Here is an 18,171-nt window from a genome sequence, read left to right as displayed (position 1 = left end):
AAGAAAACCTTTCCTGCATCCTCACCACAAAATTCAGCGTCAGAAGTTTACAAAGGAACATCTAAACAAGCCCGATGTATTTTGGAAACAAGTCCTGTGGACTGATGAAGTTAAAATAGAACTTTTTGGCCTCAATGAGCAAAGACATGTTTGGAGGAAAAAAAAGGTGCAGAATTTCTTGAAGATAACACCTCTCCAACTGTTAAGCACGGGGGTGGATCGATGATGCTTTGGGTTTATGTTGCAGCCAGTGGCACGGGGAACATTTCACTGATAGAGGGAAGAATGAATTCAATTAAATACCAGCAAATTCTGGAAGCAAACATCACACCGTCTGTAAAAAAGCTGAAAATGAAAAGAGGATGGCTTCTACAACAGGATAATGATCCTAAACACACCTCAAAATCCACAGTGGACTACCTCGAGGCGCAAGCTGAAGGTTTTGCCATGGCCTTCACAGTCCCCCGACCTAAACATCATCGAAAATCTGTGGATAGTCATACTTTATTGATCCCGGGCGAAATTGGTTTTCGTTACAGTTGCACCATAGATAATTAAATAGTGATAAAACCATAAATAGTTAAATAGTAATATGTAAATTATGTCAGGAAGTAAGTCCAGGACCAGCCTATTGGCTGAGGGTGTCTGACTCTCCAAGGGAGGAGTTGTAAAGTTTGATGGCCACTGGCAGGAATGACTTCCTATGACGCTCTGTGTTGCATAGACCTCAAAAGAGCAATGCATGCAAGACGGCCCAAGAATCTGTCAGAACTAGAAGCCTTTGCAAGGAAGAATGGACGAAAATCCCCCAAGCAAGAATTGAAAGACTCAGCTGGCTACAGAAAGCGTTTACAAGCTGTGATACTTGCCAAAGGGGGTGTTACTAAGTGCTGACCATGCCGGGTGCCCAAACTTTTGCTTCGGGCCCTTTTCCTTTTTTGTTATTTTGAAACTGTAAAAGTTGGAAATAAAAAAAGTAATCTTGCTTAAAATATTAAAGAAATGTGTCCTCTTTAACTTCATGCCTTTTGGAAATCAGGTAATCTTTTACTCGTTTAGCTATTCACAGTAACAGAAATTTTGACCGGGGTGTCCAAACTTTTGCATGCCACTGTATAGTTGTTTTTCTGCACATCTTGCATGCTATTTTATCTGTGATCTGAAGCAAAGAAAACATCAATTCTGTCAAAGGAAATGTTAGCTTGAAATAATTACTGCAGAAAACATGAGCATTACATATATTACTGTATTTACTTCTAAATAGAGCTTAGCAGGGGATAATCAAAGCACTTGATTAATTGTTTAGTGTAGAGTTGCACACTCTCTCATTTCCTGAAGGGTCTTATTAGGATGCTACACAAGCACTTGATTAAAGAGGATTTACTGACTTAAACTTGTGGTTTATACTGGGTCATTAGAAGTCATATGCTTATTAGTCTCCCTTTCAAATTGTAATCAGTCTCTTTACAAAATGTATTGCATATTTGTGGTAAATGTAGGGAAAAACATAGTCGATAAAACCTCATAGATCTGCATTAGTTTGTCTTGTCCATGTTTTATCACAGCTAGCAATGAAGAGAGAATGAAGTTGCCATTGTTGGAAATTCTGAAGAATTGTTTGTGTTGGGTTTAGTTTATAGAAATTAATTTCTATTTTGGATTCATCAGTGGTTGCAGGCGTAATTTGCTGTTTGAGTTTTTGTGCCAACTGAGGTTTAAGCACATTTGTTTTTCTCAATTGTTGTCGCTATTACAATGCTGAGCCATAGCCATCATTTTGAATTTATACAACTAATTAATGAAAAGATTTTTAATCAATGTAATAAAAATATTAAAATATTGTTCTTAAGTTGCACTCTCCTGACCCCTTTTTGAAGGTTCTAAAAAGAGAGGAATTCCCAAGATGGTTACACAAATTCTGTTCTCTATGTAATTTAGTATCTAGGGGCTTAATAGTTTCATACATTTACATTCTGCATGTGATGAATGTGTTCATGCAAAAGCAATTTGCGTGCTAGTTTAATTATCTTTAAATGTCTAGAATCATGGAAGCTTACAGCACAGAAAGTTCCCTCAGCCCGCCAAGTCTACGTCGGCCATCAATTTACCATTTACACAATTCCTCTGCTGTTCTCATTATATTCTCCCCACGTTTCCATAAATCCACCTAAGATTCTACCTTTTACCTACATAATAGGAGAAATTTTATAATGACCATTTAATTTATCAACCAACATGTCTTTGGGATGTGGGAGGAAGCCAGAATACCTCGAGAGAGGGTTCAGTTCAATACAGTCAGAATGTGCCTATTCCACACATCAGGATCGAAACCTCATTGACTGATCACTGGTTATCCAGCAAACGTCTGGTCTGTATTGTTGTGGCAAGTTGTTGGATCAGTTTTGATCTCATTCATTTCTCCCCATTGTCATAAGGTTGTGGTAAAGAAAGGGACTTTGTTTGTCTTTTGCCATAAATCTTAACAAAAATCTGTATGGTTTGTCGGATTTACAGAAGCATTAATAATTTAGCCAATTGATATTTTGGAACAGGTCTGGTATTGTACATAACATTGCTAATGTATATCAGGCGCATTGGTCTAATGAGCCTGCAACGACATTCTAGGGTAATGTAGACCAGTTCAGGTACTTTGCCCTCACAGTGTCCTTTACTTGGTTTCCCATTAATGGATGTGGCGAAATAGCAGTTTCTGATTGAATCATACTGAGCGTCTCTTTAAACGAGATGGTTCCGAGCAATGTGACTGTGACTAATGTTAGCCAGCTATTTTTTTTATTGAAAATTAATGGGTGAAAGATGCAGGCTGCAGAATAGATGTGAGAAAACTGCTTTTAGCTCGGGATTTAGACCTGGAATTTACTGTCAGAAAACCTGTTGGAGACAATCAAGAACGCAAACAACAGGAATTCTGCAGATGCTGGAAATTCAAGCACCACACATCAAAGTTGCTGGTGAACGCAGCTGGCCAGGCAGCATCTCTAGGAAGAGGTACAGTCGACGTTTCAGGCCGAGACCCTTCGTCAGGACGCACGGAGGGTCTCGGCCTGAAACGTCAACTGTACCTCTTCCTAGAGATGCTGCCTGGCCTGCTGCGTTCACCAGCAACTTTGATGTGTGGAGACAATCAAGAAGTGGCTTTAAAAGCAAAGGGGATAGGCACATGAAAAAATAATTTGCAAGGCCATGAAGGAATGGAATTCGTGAGATTGCTCTTCTAGGAGCTAGCATCAGGTTAATGTGCCAAATGTCATGTGCCATTATTGATTCTGTGAAATTAAGCACTCTCCTTTAGTAAGGTAAATGGGAGATGGCCAAAGTCAACTGCTGGGGTCAGTGTGCGGTCAAATTTTAAAGTGCCTTTGGTTATTGATGCACTTGGTGAGTTGACTTAACCATTCACTTGGAATTAACTCTAACATGGAATGTTGAATAAAATCAAAAGCGGTAAGTGTTATACAGTGCACCTCTTTTAAATATAATATTTGACATCATAAGCCTGAACAATTGTTTTTCCTTTGATAAATGTTGTCAAGTCAAAGCTGAATTTATAAAGGATACTTTCTGTTAATGTTAGCACAAGTTCATCCTCTGTCCAGTGTGCTGTGGCATAGTGGAAGTAAAGGTTTATGACTTGAATACAGGGTCCAAATTGTAATCTTCGGGACCTGACTTAACTACAGTTGAAATGTTTTAATTTTGACTAATGTGAAATTTCATGTGTAATTGATTGGTACAATACACAAACAGTAAATGTGGCGATGTGCATTTGCTTTTGGTCATCTTGGAGGGTTCAGTGGACAAGGGAAGCCATTCCTTGTCCTTTCATCAAAGTTGCTGGTGAACGCAGCAGGCCAGGCAGCATCTCTAGGAAGAGGTACAGTCGACGTTTCAGGCCGAGACCCTTCGTCAGGACTAACTGAAGGAAAAGTGAGTAAGGGATTTGAAAGTTGGAGGGGGAGGGGGAGATCCAAAATGATAGGAGAAGACAGGAGGGGGAGGGATAGAGCCAAGAGCTGGACAGGTGATAGGCAAAAGGGGATACGAGAGGATCATGGGACAGAAGGTCCAGGAAGAAAGACAAGGAGGAGGGGGGACCCAGAGGATGGGCAAGAGGTATATTCAGAGGGACAGAGGGAGAAAAAGGAGAGTGAGAGAAAGAATGTGTGCATAAAAATAAGTAACAGATGGGGTACGAGGGGGAGGTGGGGCCGAGCTATAACACCTAATTGCTTTATCCATCGGGGGAAAAAAGATTGACAATGCTTATTTAGGCTCTTGGCTCTATCCCTCCCCCTCCTGTCTTCTCCTATCATTTTGGATCTCCCCCTCCCCCTCCAACTTTCAAATCCCTTACTCACTCTTCCTTCAGTTAGTCCTGACCAAGGTTCTCAGCCTGAAACGTCGACTGCACCTCTTCCTACAGATGCTGCCTGGCAACTTTGATGTGTGTTGCTTGAATTTCCAGCATCTGCAGAATTCCTGTTGTTTCCTTGTCCTTTCATAATCAGGTGATGAATGAGCAAATACAGAATGCAGCTTGCTATAATCAAAGGAAAACAGCCTCGTTTGGGGGGGGGGGGAGGCAGCAGTACAAATCACAGATTAGATTATGAGAACACTCAGTCCGCTTTTATTGTCATTTAGAAATGCATACATGCATTAAGAAATGATACAATGTTTCTCCGGAGTGATATCACAGAAAACAGGGCAAACCAAAGACTAACACTGACAGAACCTCATAATTATAACGTATAGTTACGGCAGTGCAAAGCAGTGCCATAATTTGATGAAGAACAAACCATGGGCACAGTAAAAAAAGACTCAAAAGTCCCCGAGTCCCCGATAGCAGTGGCAAAAGGAGAAACTCCCTGCCATAAACCTCCAGGCACCGTCAACTTGCCGATGCCTTGGAAGCAGCCAACCACAGCGGACACCGAGTCCACCCATCCAAAAACTTCGAGTCCGATACAGCCTCCCGAGCGCCATCCTCTGCCGAGCGCCTTCAACCTCGCTTCGGCTGCTGAAACAAGCAAAGCCGAGGATTTCGGGGCCTTCTGCTCCGGAGATTCCGGTTACCACACAGTAGCAGTGGCAGCGAAGCGGGCATTTCAGAAGTTTTCCAGATGTTCCTCCGTACTCTCACGTCCGTCTCCATCAAATCAGAATTGTGCACGGTCCCGTACTTGACAGATAACAGATATTCATCACCAGAGAGGCCGCACGCGCCGCCATCTTCTCCTCCTCCACATTGACATGTGCACAAAGATGGGAACAGTGTAGTAGTTGGACAGAATTTATATTCCTGTGAAGCTTGATAAAACTTTTCGATGGTTGGTTTAATATGATTTTCATGCTTATGTCCATCCTCATTTCTTTCAACAGGTGATAGGGTTATAGACGTTGGCTCAGAATGGCGAACATTTAGTAATGACAAAGCAACAAAAGACCCATCTCGAGTTGGTGATGCCCAGAATCCACTGCTAAATGGTGGGGATTTGTCAACGATGATTGGGAAGGTAGGAATGTGACTAGCAGTAAATTGACTTGATAAAATGTAACTTAACATAACAAACTTTCTGCAGTGTTAAACAAGAAGGTAATGGTTCCGAAGAAATGCAGAACTCCTCACTGTCTCCATCTTTGAAACATATAGAAACATAGAAAATAGGTGCAGGAGTAGGCCATTCGGCCCTTTGAGCCTGCTCCGCCATTCAGTATGATCATGGCTGATCATCCAACTCAGAACCCTGTACCAGCCTTCCCTCCATACCCTTTGGGCACACATCGATCTGTGATTTGGACTACTGCCCGCAGTTGTTTTTTTTTAACTGAACCTGAATTTTGACGGTGGACACAGTTGATAAATTTTCTCACTCTCAACCTCCCTCTTCACAATGTGGAAATGATTATTATTGCTGCCAAGACCTCTGGCATAGACTGCATGTGGAGGAATTTTTTTCATTATCACAACTTAGCCTGTCGAAGAGTAAACACCTATGTAAATCACTTGTGATTGATCACCTTGATTCTTGTTTAACGCGGGAGCTGTGGGGCAGAAAGGAATGTTTGCTGGTTGTTGCTTTGACCTATAAATGTTAGGTTCCTCTATTTTTGGATAATTGTAAACTTGTTTTGGAGCAGCACATTCCCATTATCTGTAAGGTAGCTACTTTCTTAAGATTCTTAAGACACTGAATTGTTGGTCTTACCAGAAAGAAGTTGGAAGTCAGTAAAATAGCTGGCTTCCTGTCATCCAGCTTGGCAATATCAATTCTCTCTTCAGCACTGCTCCTATCCACTCCTTTAATCCTGTCTCTGATCCTCAAATATCACTATCCCCCCCCCCGCCCCCGCAAAGCTTCTGATGCTTCTGCATGCATTGACTTTGCATGGTCCTCAATCTCGCCCTTGCAGCAGCCCAGCTGCGTCTTTGATCCTCTTGCAAACCTATTTATCATTCCTCCACTTCCCATTCTGTCCAAGTCCCTTTGCTGCCCTGATCTCACTGAGTTCTTGTATGCCCATCACCCTACAGTCATCATCACTGACACTGTCCCTCCCAGGCATCTTGCTTGAGCTGGTGAACAAGCACAATCAGTCATGTCTGATTTGGAGTCCTCACTTCCTCAGGAGGCTAAGGAAATTTTGCATGTCCCTGGTGACTTGCAGTTTTTATCGATGCACCATGTCTGGATGCATAAAACTCGGTATGGCACCTGCTCTGCAGGGAGTTGTGGGCACAGCTGAGCACATCATAGAAACCAGACTCCCCTCCATTGACTTTGTGTGTACTTCAGCAACTTCAGTAGAGCAGCCAGCACAATCAAAGACTCCTGCCCACCTAGACATATTCTCTTCTCCCCTGTTTCATCAGGCAGGCAGAAGATATGAAAAAAGGCCTGAAAGCATGTACAACCAGACTCAAGGACAGCTGCTATCTCACTATTAGAAGACTATTGCATAAGTTGGACTCTTGCATTTTATTATTTAACTGCACTGCACTTTCTCTGTAGCTTTATTCTGTACTGCATTTGTTTTACCTTGTTCTACCTCAATACACTGTGTATGAACAGCATGTTGACTGTGTATGAACACAAAGTTGACTGGAAAGAGACACTGGCGGGAAGGGTGGCAGAGCAGCAGTGGCTGGAGTTTATGCGAGAAATGAGGAATGTGCAAGACAGGTATATTCCAAAAAAGAAGAAATTTTCGAGTGGAAAAAGGATGCAACCATGGTTGACAAGACAAGTCAAAGCCAAAGTTAAAGCTAAGGAGAGGGCATACAAGGAAGCAAAAATTAGTGGGAAGACAGAGGATTGGGAAGTCTTTAAAACCTTACAAAAGGAAACCAAGAAGGTCATTAAGAGAGAAAAGATTAACTATGAAAGGAAACTAGCAAATAATATCGAAGAGGATACTAAAAGCTTTTTCAAGTATATAAAGAGTAAAAGACAGGTGAGAGTAGATATAGGACCGATAGAAAATGATACTGAAGAAATTGTAATGGGAGATGAGATGGCAGAGGAACTGAACAAGTATTTTGCATTAGTCTTCACTGGGGAAGACAGCAGGATACCGGACACTCAAGGGTGGCAGGGAAGAGAAGTGTGCGCAGTCACAATTACAACAGAGAAAGTACTCAGGAAACTGAATAGGCTAAAGGTCGATAAATCTCCTGGACCAGATGGAATGCACCTTCGTGTTCTGAAGGAAGTAGCTGTGGAGATTGCGGAGGCATTAGCGATGATCTTTCAAAAGTCGATAGATTCTGGCATGGTTCTGGAGGACTGGAAGATTGCAAATGTCACTCCGCTATTTAAGAAGGGGGCAAGGAAGCAAAAAGGAAATTATAGACCTGTTAGCTTGACGTCGGTGGTTGGGAAGTTGTTGGAGTCGATTGTCAAAGATGAGGTTACAGAGTACCTGGAGGCATATGACAAGATAGGCAGAACTCAGCATGGATTCCTTAAAGGAAAATCCTGCCTGACAAACCTATTACAATTTTTTGAGGAAATTACCAGTAGGCTAGACGAGGGAGATGCAGTGGATGTTGTATATTTGGATTTTCAGAAGGCCTTTGACAAGGTGCCACACATGAGGCTGCTTAACAAGATAAGAGCCCATGGGATCATGGGAAAGTTACATACGTGGATAGAGCGTTGGCTGATTGGCAGGAAACAGAGTGGGAATAAAGGGATCCTATTCTGGTTGGCTGCCGGTTACCAGTGGTGTTCCACAGGGATCAGTGTTGGGGCCGCTTCTTTTTACATTGTACATCAACGATTTGGATTATGGAATAGAGGGCTCTGTGGCTAAGTTTGCTGACGATACGAAGATAGGTAGAGGGGCCGGTAGTGCTGAGGAAACGGAGAGTCTGCAGAGAGACTTGGATAGATTGGAAGAATGGGCAGAGAAGTGACAAATGAAGTACAATGTTGGAAAGTGTATGGTTATGCACTTTGGCAGAAAAAATAAAGGGGCAGACTATTATTTAAATGGGGAAAGAATTCAAAGTTCTGAGATGCAACAGGACTTGGGAGTCCTCGTACAGGATTCCCTTAAAGTTAACCTCCAGGTTGAGTCGGTAGTGAAGAAGGCGAATGCAATGTTGGCATTCATTTCTAGAGGAATAGAGTATAGGAGCAGGGATGTGATGTTGAGGCTCTATAAGGCGCTGGTGAGACCTCACTTGGAGTACTGTGGGCAGTTTTGGTCTCCTTATTTAAGAAAGGATGTGCTGACGTTGGAGAGGGTACAGAGAAGATTCACTAGAATGATTACGGGAATGAGAGGGTTAACATATGAGGAACGTTTGTCCGCTCTTGGACTGTATTCCTTGGAGTTTAGAAGAATGAGGGGAGACCTCATAGAAACATTTCGAATGTTAAAAGGCATGGACAGAGTGGATGTGGCAAAGTTGTTTCTCATGATGGGGGAGTCTAGTATGAGAGGGCATGACTTCAGGATTGAAGGGCGCCCTTTCAGAACAGAAATGCGAAAACATTTTTTTAGTCAGAGGGTGGTGAATCTATGGAATTTGTTGCCACGGGCAGCAGTGGAGGCCAAGTCATTGGGTGTCTTTAAGGCAGAGATTGATAGGTATCTGAGTAGCCAGGGCATCAAAGGTTATGGTGAGAAGGTGGGGCAGTGGGACTAAATAGGATAAAATGGATCAGCTCATGATAAAATGGCGGAGCAGACTCGATGGGCCGAATGGCCTACTTCTGCTCCTTTGTCTTATGTAACACAAGCTTTTTACTCGATCTTGGTCTATGTCACAATAATAACGAATTTCGAATCCAGTTTTATGCATGTATCCCATCTGTAAGCTGCCTTGAGCAGTTTAGCCAGCACTTCCACCAAGTTTTAAGTGCCCTGAGTTGTCAGTTATTATCTAATTAAAGTTGCAAAGCCTTTGAAGGAGCTTACAGGTTAGTTCCTTTTTGCCCTAAACCGAGCTTTGAAGTCTAAGCTAAATTCAAGTAGGTCAGGTTCATGTGCAGATTTTGATGTTTTAATGATTGCCCCACTCTTCAAAGTAGCTCAAGTCTTATGCAATCCCAACTGACGTGATTATTACCTCAAGTGCCCTCCCTTTTGCTGGTGGCCTCTGACAGCCAATGCAGTTTTACTTCCTTTGGGGAAATAACACTGTGCTTATTGAATGTGTATGTTCAGGACATTATTTTGATTTTCAAGTGCATAGACAAATCTGTCCTTATAGTTGGCTGTGTAACTATAAAATAACCATATCAAAGGAAGAAACTGTAATCCTCCCTATAAGTTGTGTAGTTGTTCTGGTTTGCTTTCTGCATTTCCTCTGGATGTTGGTAAGAAAGCCTTTTATGAGCTTGGAAGGGATGTGAAAACTGACCTTCATTGATCTTGGACCAGTGTTTCACATTTAGATTACAAATAGGCCACAGCATCCTTTCGAATGGGTTTATTGTGAGATTTGTAGCAGAGTACTCCAGTCTATGCATTTTTTGTATATTTATAGCTGGTTTTTCTTTTTGGGAATATTACTTGCTTTGCATTCCTCTGCAGGGTACTGGATCAGCAAGTTTTGATGAGTTTGGAAATGCAAAATACCACAATCGTCGGACAATGAGTAGCTCTGATCGAGCAATGATGAATGCATTTAAGGAAATCAGCAATATGTCTGATAGGATAAATCTGCCCAGAAATATAGTTGTAAGTTTGTGGAGCTTTTTTTTTTAATCACTGCATCATTTCATTAATTTAATGAACACTTCAAATTTTAGTATTCTCAAAAATCTAAGAACTCAAACATAATTAAATGGTTTCTTCCTTTTCCCCTGTCAGGATCGAACTAATAATTTATTTAAACAAGTCTATGAACAGAAGAGTCTAAAGGGAAGGAGTAATGATGCCATTGCCTCTGCCTGTTTGTATATTGCCTGCAGACAAGAAGGTGTGCCACGAACGTTCAAAGGTAAGTCGGATCTGGAATTCAAAATTATATTATTTTTCAATAATTCTTTGTATTCCAAGTAGCTTTCAATGGGAATTCTTGGTTTTGGTAAAAATAATCATTGATGCTGACAGTTTTTAATTAGCAGTCTTCGCAACCTTGATTCATGGACACATAAGCTGAATGCTAAAGAAGTGAACACAACGGCCATCAACATTAAAAATAGAGTTATTTCCGAACATAGCACAAAGACACTTCAAATTCATAAGGAAACCTTTTGGTTGTTGAAACTGTAACTGAAGAAGTTAATGATTGGTGGGAACTGAGCTTTACAGCAGATGATCAGCAAATTAAGCTCAGTTCATTGAATTGATGCTTTTCAGTATTCTCCTTCCATCGTAAGGTCAGATGTGGAAATGCTCACTGCTAGTCATAACTTAATAGAAGAAGACTTGGTAACACCCCAGTGGTCAATAATAAATGACAGGCATTCACATCAGTTAATCATTATAAACCGGAGAAGACCTAATCATATTCTCCCTCTATCGTTTATAATCCCAATGCTTCACCACGTGGCCGTCATAAGACCAGAAACGGGGTTTCTCTATGGATCTGAGAGCAGGGTGGTGCTGGGTCCATTAGAGCCTCTCCACCACTTACAAGCTCTGGTAGACGCCACTTTTCTGCAATGATAAGGATGTAATTCTTGACTGAGATGCTCAGTGCCGTCCAGGACGGAAATCTGTGGGACCTGTCCCGTCACAGGAGTGGCTTTTCACCCTTTGCCACCATATTGTGGCAGCATAAAGCCAATCTGCGGCACATAGTACAGCCATTGTTATTTGTTGTTGTTTCGGACCTTTCTGATATTACCAAGAACTTTGAGACCAGCAGCGTTGTAGAATCCAGTCATGTTTTAAGTGTACATCTGAGTTCTGGGCAATCCTGGACTGACTTGTATCATATTTGTCGAAACACAACTGCATTACCTAAGCTAGCTGAGGGTAACAAAGACTGTCCCCGTAGGCTTAATGTCGACAACAACTAATCATGGGACATTCCAAAGACTTCAGAAATGCAGTCACTGTTACATTGTAGGCAGAAGCTAATTTGCGCAAAATTAAGTCCCATAAACAACAGTGAGCTCTATGACCCTATTGTATTTTTGCTGGGTAACTTGTTGGCCAGGGCATTGGAACAACTTTCCTGCTTTTTATAATAGTTCTGTCTGAAATTTTACATAGATCTGATGGTTCAAATCCATTGAAACTTAAATTTGGTGTTGAGGCAAGACCAAAAACTGATGTGACATGGGTTGGCCCAAATTGCAGCATTCGATTTCCCCCTTTTTCACTCAAGGCATTTCTTACAGCTTTGTTTAGAATGAGATATGGCCTGTCAAGGCTCTTGCGTCTCTGCAGACCAGTGGTTTCTGTTACAGAGCACTTTCTCAAACTGGAGTGTTCTGCTTTGAGAACAACTGCTTGCCTCTCCTTGAGGCGAATTTGGAGTTTTGTTCGTCAGTCATGCAAGGCTGAGCAAAAAGGAATAATGCAGCAGGATCTTTTTTTTTGTTTTGATTTAAGACCTAACTTTTCCATTTTCTACACCTGGCCAAAGCTCGGATGGTCATCTGAGTTAACACTTTTCTTTCACCTCTAGGACCTGGATTTATATCCAGAGAGATGGGATAGGAGTCTGTTCTCTGTAAGGGTCCTTAAAGTGAAATCATTTTGAGCCATCTCAATCCAGTACACAGTAGGTATGTGTCTACTGAACAAAATGTTCCTTCATTTAGCACTAGCAGATTTCCTATGGTGTTAAAAGTGGCAATTGATTAGCTGGTATTTTGGTAGCGCTAATGAACTTCACACATAATCTATTCTTGCTGGATGTTAATATTAAATGGGTAGAGTGTCCTTTCATAAACTCAAAACAGTTGCTTACCTCAATGAAACTAGAACAAGGATGAGCACTTTGATTCTTTTTCTGTTATTTGTAAGATGTTTAGATTGATATAAGAATATAGTTAAATGTGGTCATTCTCTCATTTCATATGAACATAATAGATATGAATGGATCTTTGTATTTAACTGATTGTATATGCCAGTGACTCTTATGCGTGGCATGCAGTGTTATAATTTGAGCGGCGGGTGGGATTTTCTGTGGAGGGCCTTAAACCATTGGTGCAAATAATGAGGGGGGAGGGGGAAGAATAAGAGCAAGTCTGAATTGTTCGTCTGGCTCCGACAACCTAACAGTTCGGCGAGCAGGGATTTCAGTTCTGCAGGCTGATCCCAATGGAAAATTCAATGGTGCAGCCTGAGCAGTTGCTGGCAGCCGAACAGGCAATTTTTTGTTCATAGTTAATTTAAAATAATTTTACTGAACTGAAGAGTTATGACCATGTTGGTCATCTTAATGCACAATGTATGGCACAAATGCATTGAAATACTGCCATCCAGTTGGTTTTATATTAACACATACTGATGTCTTAAGTTCAGCAGGATCTGTGTAAAACTGTCTACACCCCTGTTTGGCTTTCTGCCAGTACAAGGTTGATTGGATGGGTACAGTTATGGGTGCAGTACTTTCCAAGTGTTTTTGGAAATTTTTGCTGGCCACTTGCAATTTTAATATGAACTTTCATTTCTTCTGAGAATCATTTAATGCCCTCATTCGTCACGGACTTCTGTTCATGCCATTGGCACTTGATTTTGTCTAATACTCTGCCACTTTTACCGTTAGAAATTTGCGCAGTGTCCAGAATTCCGAAGAAAGAAATAGGCCGCTGCTTCAAGCTAATTCTGAAAGCTCTGGAAACCAGCGTGGATCTAATCACGACAGGAGACTTTATGTCCCGGTTCTGTTCAAACTTGGGGTTGCCTAAGCAGGTACAAATGGCTGCAACGCATATCGCAAGGAAAGCCGTGGAACTGGATTTGGTCCCCGGCAGGAGTCCAATTTCGGTGGCTGCAGCAGCAATTTATATGGCATCACAAGCTTCCGCAGACAAAAGGACACAGAAAGGTAAGCAAGCTTCTAATCTGTTCAAGAATAATGGTATTTTGTACTTGATTTATGTACCCAACTGCATAAATATTTGTGAAAATAAAGGATCCACAGGGAAGGAAATATGTATTCATCTAAAACTGATTTCTGCCCATGATCACCCTGCTTCACTACCTACCCCCCACTGATTCCCTTTCCAGCACTCTGACGTCTCCTTTTCCTCCCACGGGGAACCCCATCCTTCCTTGTATCTGTCTCCCATGCTTTTTTTTTTAAAACCATCTTCTCACCTCCCAAGCTCATAAAGTACCAATATTTGAAGTTCTTACATGGCTTGTGATAAATGTGAGGATTGTGTTTCTCTTCGCGTGTCCCTCACCAGTTGTCGGTGTCTCAGAGTGATGTGTTGGTCATTCTGAAACAGCAAGAAGTACTTCCTTACAGTGTGTAATGGATCTGATGAGTTCTGTACCTAAGGGCAGTGAAGATCTAGTGTATTCTCAATATGGTATTTACACACAATGATTAGTTCCTCCATGTACAAGTAAGTATATTAGAAGAAAAAATTCAGTGGGGCCTGAAGCTGACAGTGATTCATGTGTATTATATCAGCAGGTAATGAAGACTGGCTGTATCCTGAATCTAATTGATGTTTATTTTTTATTCCCCTGCAGAAATTGGAGACATTGCTGGTGTGGCTGATGTCACAATTAGGCAGTCGTACAGACTCATCTATCCACGAGCAGCTGACCTTTTCCCTGCTGAATTTAAATTTGATACTCCGGTCGACAAGCTGCCCCAATTATAATCCGGACTGGTCTGCACAGAATGTACACAGTTATTGTTTTAAAATATGAAAAAATTGCCATTTTTCCCCTTAAACATTTGAAACAAGATAATATTATCACTGGTTTTTGAAACCTACTACAGTGAACAACTTGAGAACCAATAAGGCAACAGAGGAGTATGCCCTCTCGAGATACAGCACATACATTCCGAGGCTGAATTTCAAGACTGTTTGTACTTGCCAGATAATTTGTATATTTGCAAGTTAGGAATTTATACTTAGATCATTACTTTGTATATAATATGCAAATTTGGGATATTGTTTTGTGAAAGGCTGCTGACAGATTAGCTCATTCACAGTATTTTTTTTGGTAGAACTCCTAACTTGTAACTTGACAGACCTATATTCAGGTTAATTAAATGCTTGTCTTTTCCTTTTATTAATCTACACGGATTTCTTGAACTTCATATTTGGTATTTATTGTTAAGAAATGGTTACTAAGCTTTAAGATTGCACTTACCATCAGCTTAGTTTCAGGTTTTCAGGAAAGCTTGTAGGTTGTTTAGGTAACATATTGAACTGCATTTTTTTTTGTTTTTGGTGATTTTATCTGTGCAAGGAAAATTGCACTGAAGTGTGCAGTATTTGTGTCCCGAAGCTCTAAATTGCTTATTTTAGAAGGGGAGATTTGTTGTGTACTGGTTTCACTGAAAAAATGTGTGTTTGTACAGAAAGTAATCAATTAGCTAACATTGAGGGGTCATTTTCTAAAGCAGCAGCTCCATTTTGCATCAGTGTTATGTGAGTTACACAACATATGTTGCTCAAAGTTCCTTTTAGTAGCATGTGGGAAATCCTTTAATGATCGTTAAAGTAAGAGCTAATAATATCTAGATGGCTTTTGTGATTGTACAGAGAAATGAATAAAAACAACAAATCTAACTTTGTTTCATAAAACTATGTTAGCCAAAGCTATTTGTTTTCTTTCAACTTTTATTCCCCCGTGAAACTTGTGTTTATAAGTTCAAGAAACTCGGGATGGATCACTTCATCCCGTGCCTGCCTGTTTCAGTTTTGCCAAGACAGAACACTCTTAATCAAGTCTTATGTTTCCATGGCAAGTGTGTGTCATTCAAAGGGGAAAGATATGATGGAGCCAGGGAGTCATACTTCTGGAAGCAACAATTTAAGATCACAGATCTTTCAGTTCTGTATCGTCCACTGTCCATTTCTCTTCAAAGAGGCAGTCTGGAAAATTCCAATCACGTAAAGGAGGAACTTAAAATCTCCAGGCTTATTCCTTTATTTAGCAAGGGCAGCAGGCTGTTCAGTGGTGGGGAAACTCCAAAAGGATAAAACTTGTGGAGTGGCAGGGACTGTCGGCGTGGCTTTATCTGGGAAACCTGCCTCACTGGTTTGATTTTTTTTTTTAGGAGATGATTGGAACATTGATGGAGGCAGAGCAGAAGGTTGACCCTCATGGGATCCAAAACAAGCTGGAGCCTCCGCTTCATCCACCAAAAGCAGAACATCCCAGTGGCCAAACATTCTGATTGCATTCCCTGTACCCAATCTGATATATTGGTCCATTGCCTCCTCTTGCGCTGGAATGGGGCTGCCCTTGGGGTGGAAACCTTGTGTTCCTTCCTTGAGCGACACCTTATGGCATGTTTGTCTTCATAGGTCTGGGCAGAGAATATAAAAGTTGGAAAGTTATGTTGTAATTTTACAAATTATTGGTCAGACTTATTTATTGCAAATGTCACTCCACTCTTTAAGAAAGGAGGAAGACAAAAGAGAGGAAATTATAGGCCAGTTAGCCTAACCTCAGTGGTCGGGGAAAATGTTAAGAGTTCATTATTAAGGATGAGGTTTCGGGGTATTTGCAGTTTAATGATAAAATAAGTCAAAGTCAGCATGGTTTCTATAAAGGGAAATCTTGCTTGACAAATCTCTTAGAATTTTTCAAGGAAGTAACATGCAGGGTGGACAAAGGAAAGGCAGTGGGTGTCATTTACTTAGATTTTCAGAAGGCATCTGATAGTGCCTTATATAACACTGCTTAACAAGATAAAATCCTATGGTGTTACAGGAAAGATACTGGCATGGATAGAGGAAAAGTTGACAGGCAGTGAGTGGGAATAAAGGGGACCTGTTCTGGCTAGCTGCTGGTGACTAGTGTTCCTCAGGGGTCTGTATTGGGACAGCTACTTTTCACATTGTTTGTCAATGATTTAGATAGTGGAATTGATGGCTTTGTGGATGATAGAAAGATAGTTGGAGGGGTAGGTAGTGCTGAGGAAGCAATGTGATTTCAGCAGGGCTGAGACAAATTGGAAGAATGGGCAAAAAAGAGGCATTGTTGGGAAATGTATGATAATACATTTTGGTAAAAGGAACAATAGTGCAGTCCCTGTGCAAGACTCCCAGAAGGTTAATTCACAGGTTGAGTCTGTGGTAAAGAAGGCAAATGCAATGTTGGCATTTATGTCAAGGGAAATAGAATATAAAAACAAGGAGATAATTCTGAAGCTTTGGAAGACACTAGTCAGGATGCACTTGGAGTATTGTCAAGTTTTTGGCCCCTTAGAAAGGATTTCATTGAGAGTCCAGAGGAGGTTCACAAGGGTGATTCCAGGAATGAATGGGTTAACATATGAGGAGCATTTGGCAGCTTTGGGCCTGTACTCACTGGAATTTAAAAGAATGCGTGGGGACCTCATTGAAACTTACTGAATGTTGAAAGACTAGATAAGGTAGATGGGGAGAGGATGGTGGGGATATCCAGAACTAGAGGGCACTGCCTCAAAACTGAGGGGTGACCTTTTAGAACAGAAGTAAGGAGGAATTTTTTTTAGCCAAACTAGTCCATCTGTGGAATGCTCTGCCACAGACTGCAGTGGAGGCCAGGTCCGTGGGTGTATTTAAAGCGGAAATTGATAGCTTCCTAATTGGGGCATCAAGGTGAGAGGGCAGGTGTGTAGAGTTGAGTGGGATCTGGGATCAGCCATGATGAAATGGTGGAGCAGACTCGGGCTGAATGGCTTAACTCTGCTCCCATGTCTTATGGACTTCATTTGGAGTATTACGTGCAGTTCTGGTCACCACAGTAGGTTTTTATATAAATATAGGTATATATGTAACACTCACAAAATGCTGGAGGAACTCAGGAGGCCAGGCAGCTTCTATGAAAAAAGCATAAACAGTCGATGTTTAGGGTTGATGAAGGGTCTTGGCCCCAAAAGTCAACTGTTGACTCTTTTTAAAAATGCAAACACAAGGAAATCTGCAGATGCTGGAAATCCAAGCAACACACACCAAAAATGCTGGTGAACGCAGCAGGCCAGGCAGCATCTATAGGAAGAGGTACAGTGGACGTTTCGGGCCGAGACCCTTGGCCTGCGTTCACCAGCATTTTTGGTGTGTGTTGTTGACTTTTTTTCATAGATGCTGCCTGGTCTACTGAGTTCCTCCAGCATTTTGTGGGTTTTGCTTGGATTTCCAGCACCTGCAGATTTTGTTCTTGTTTGTGATATTTGTAACATGGTCTGTTTTCAGCACTTCCAGTTTGGACCCACCAAGGATCTCGGGTACCTGCATTCACTTGATGCTTCTCCCATTTGCCTTCCATGGAGCAAAAGAACATTAGGGGTGACTTGATATAAGTATATAAAATTATGGGGCATGGATAGAATGTGGTTTCAATTCACCTCATTCCTCTTTCTAGACTCCTATTTTCTAGTCTGTCATTAACAACGGCAGTAGTTTCTGGTTCGGGAATTTGCTGCCCAAAAATCTATCCACGCACTTTTATTAGGATCAACGATTTCTTGTCTGTGAAGCATTTCTGTACTTAATTGAAGCAATTTTGTGAATTCGAGATTGATTGTCTGATCTGTGTGCTGATCCTAGCTGT

General features: G+C 41.3%; 1 protein-coding gene across 3 annotated transcripts in view; it reads left to right on the top strand.

Moving 5' to 3' along the window:
* The window catches only part of gtf2b (general transcription factor IIB), a 28,805-nt gene extending 13,599 nt beyond the window's left edge, over window positions 1–15,206 (top strand). For 2 of the 3 annotated variants that reach the window (XM_072273379.1, XM_072273378.1), the window contains exons 3-7: window positions 5,404–5,537; window positions 10,069–10,215; window positions 10,348–10,477; window positions 13,205–13,486; window positions 14,143–15,206. In XM_072273379.1, coding sequence (XP_072129480.1) covers window positions 5,404–5,537; window positions 10,069–10,215; window positions 10,348–10,477; window positions 13,205–13,486; window positions 14,143–14,276 — 827 coding nt within the window. In that variant the 3' untranslated portion in view covers window positions 14,277–15,206. The remainder of the gene's footprint in view (window positions 1–5,403; window positions 5,538–10,068; window positions 10,216–10,347; window positions 10,478–13,204; window positions 13,487–14,142) is intronic. The other variant, XM_072273380.1, reaches the window with a different exon arrangement.
* Window positions 15,207–18,171: the final 2,965 nt, after the last annotated feature.

The sequence above is a fragment of the Mobula birostris genome, chromosome 12, assembly GCF_030028105.1.
Source record: "Mobula birostris isolate sMobBir1 chromosome 12, sMobBir1.hap1, whole genome shotgun sequence".
Classification (NCBI taxonomy): domain Eukaryota; kingdom Metazoa; phylum Chordata; class Chondrichthyes; order Myliobatiformes; family Myliobatidae; genus Mobula; species Mobula birostris.
Note: the sequence above shows the minus strand (reverse complement) of the source record. Positions and strands in the feature narration are given on the sequence as shown.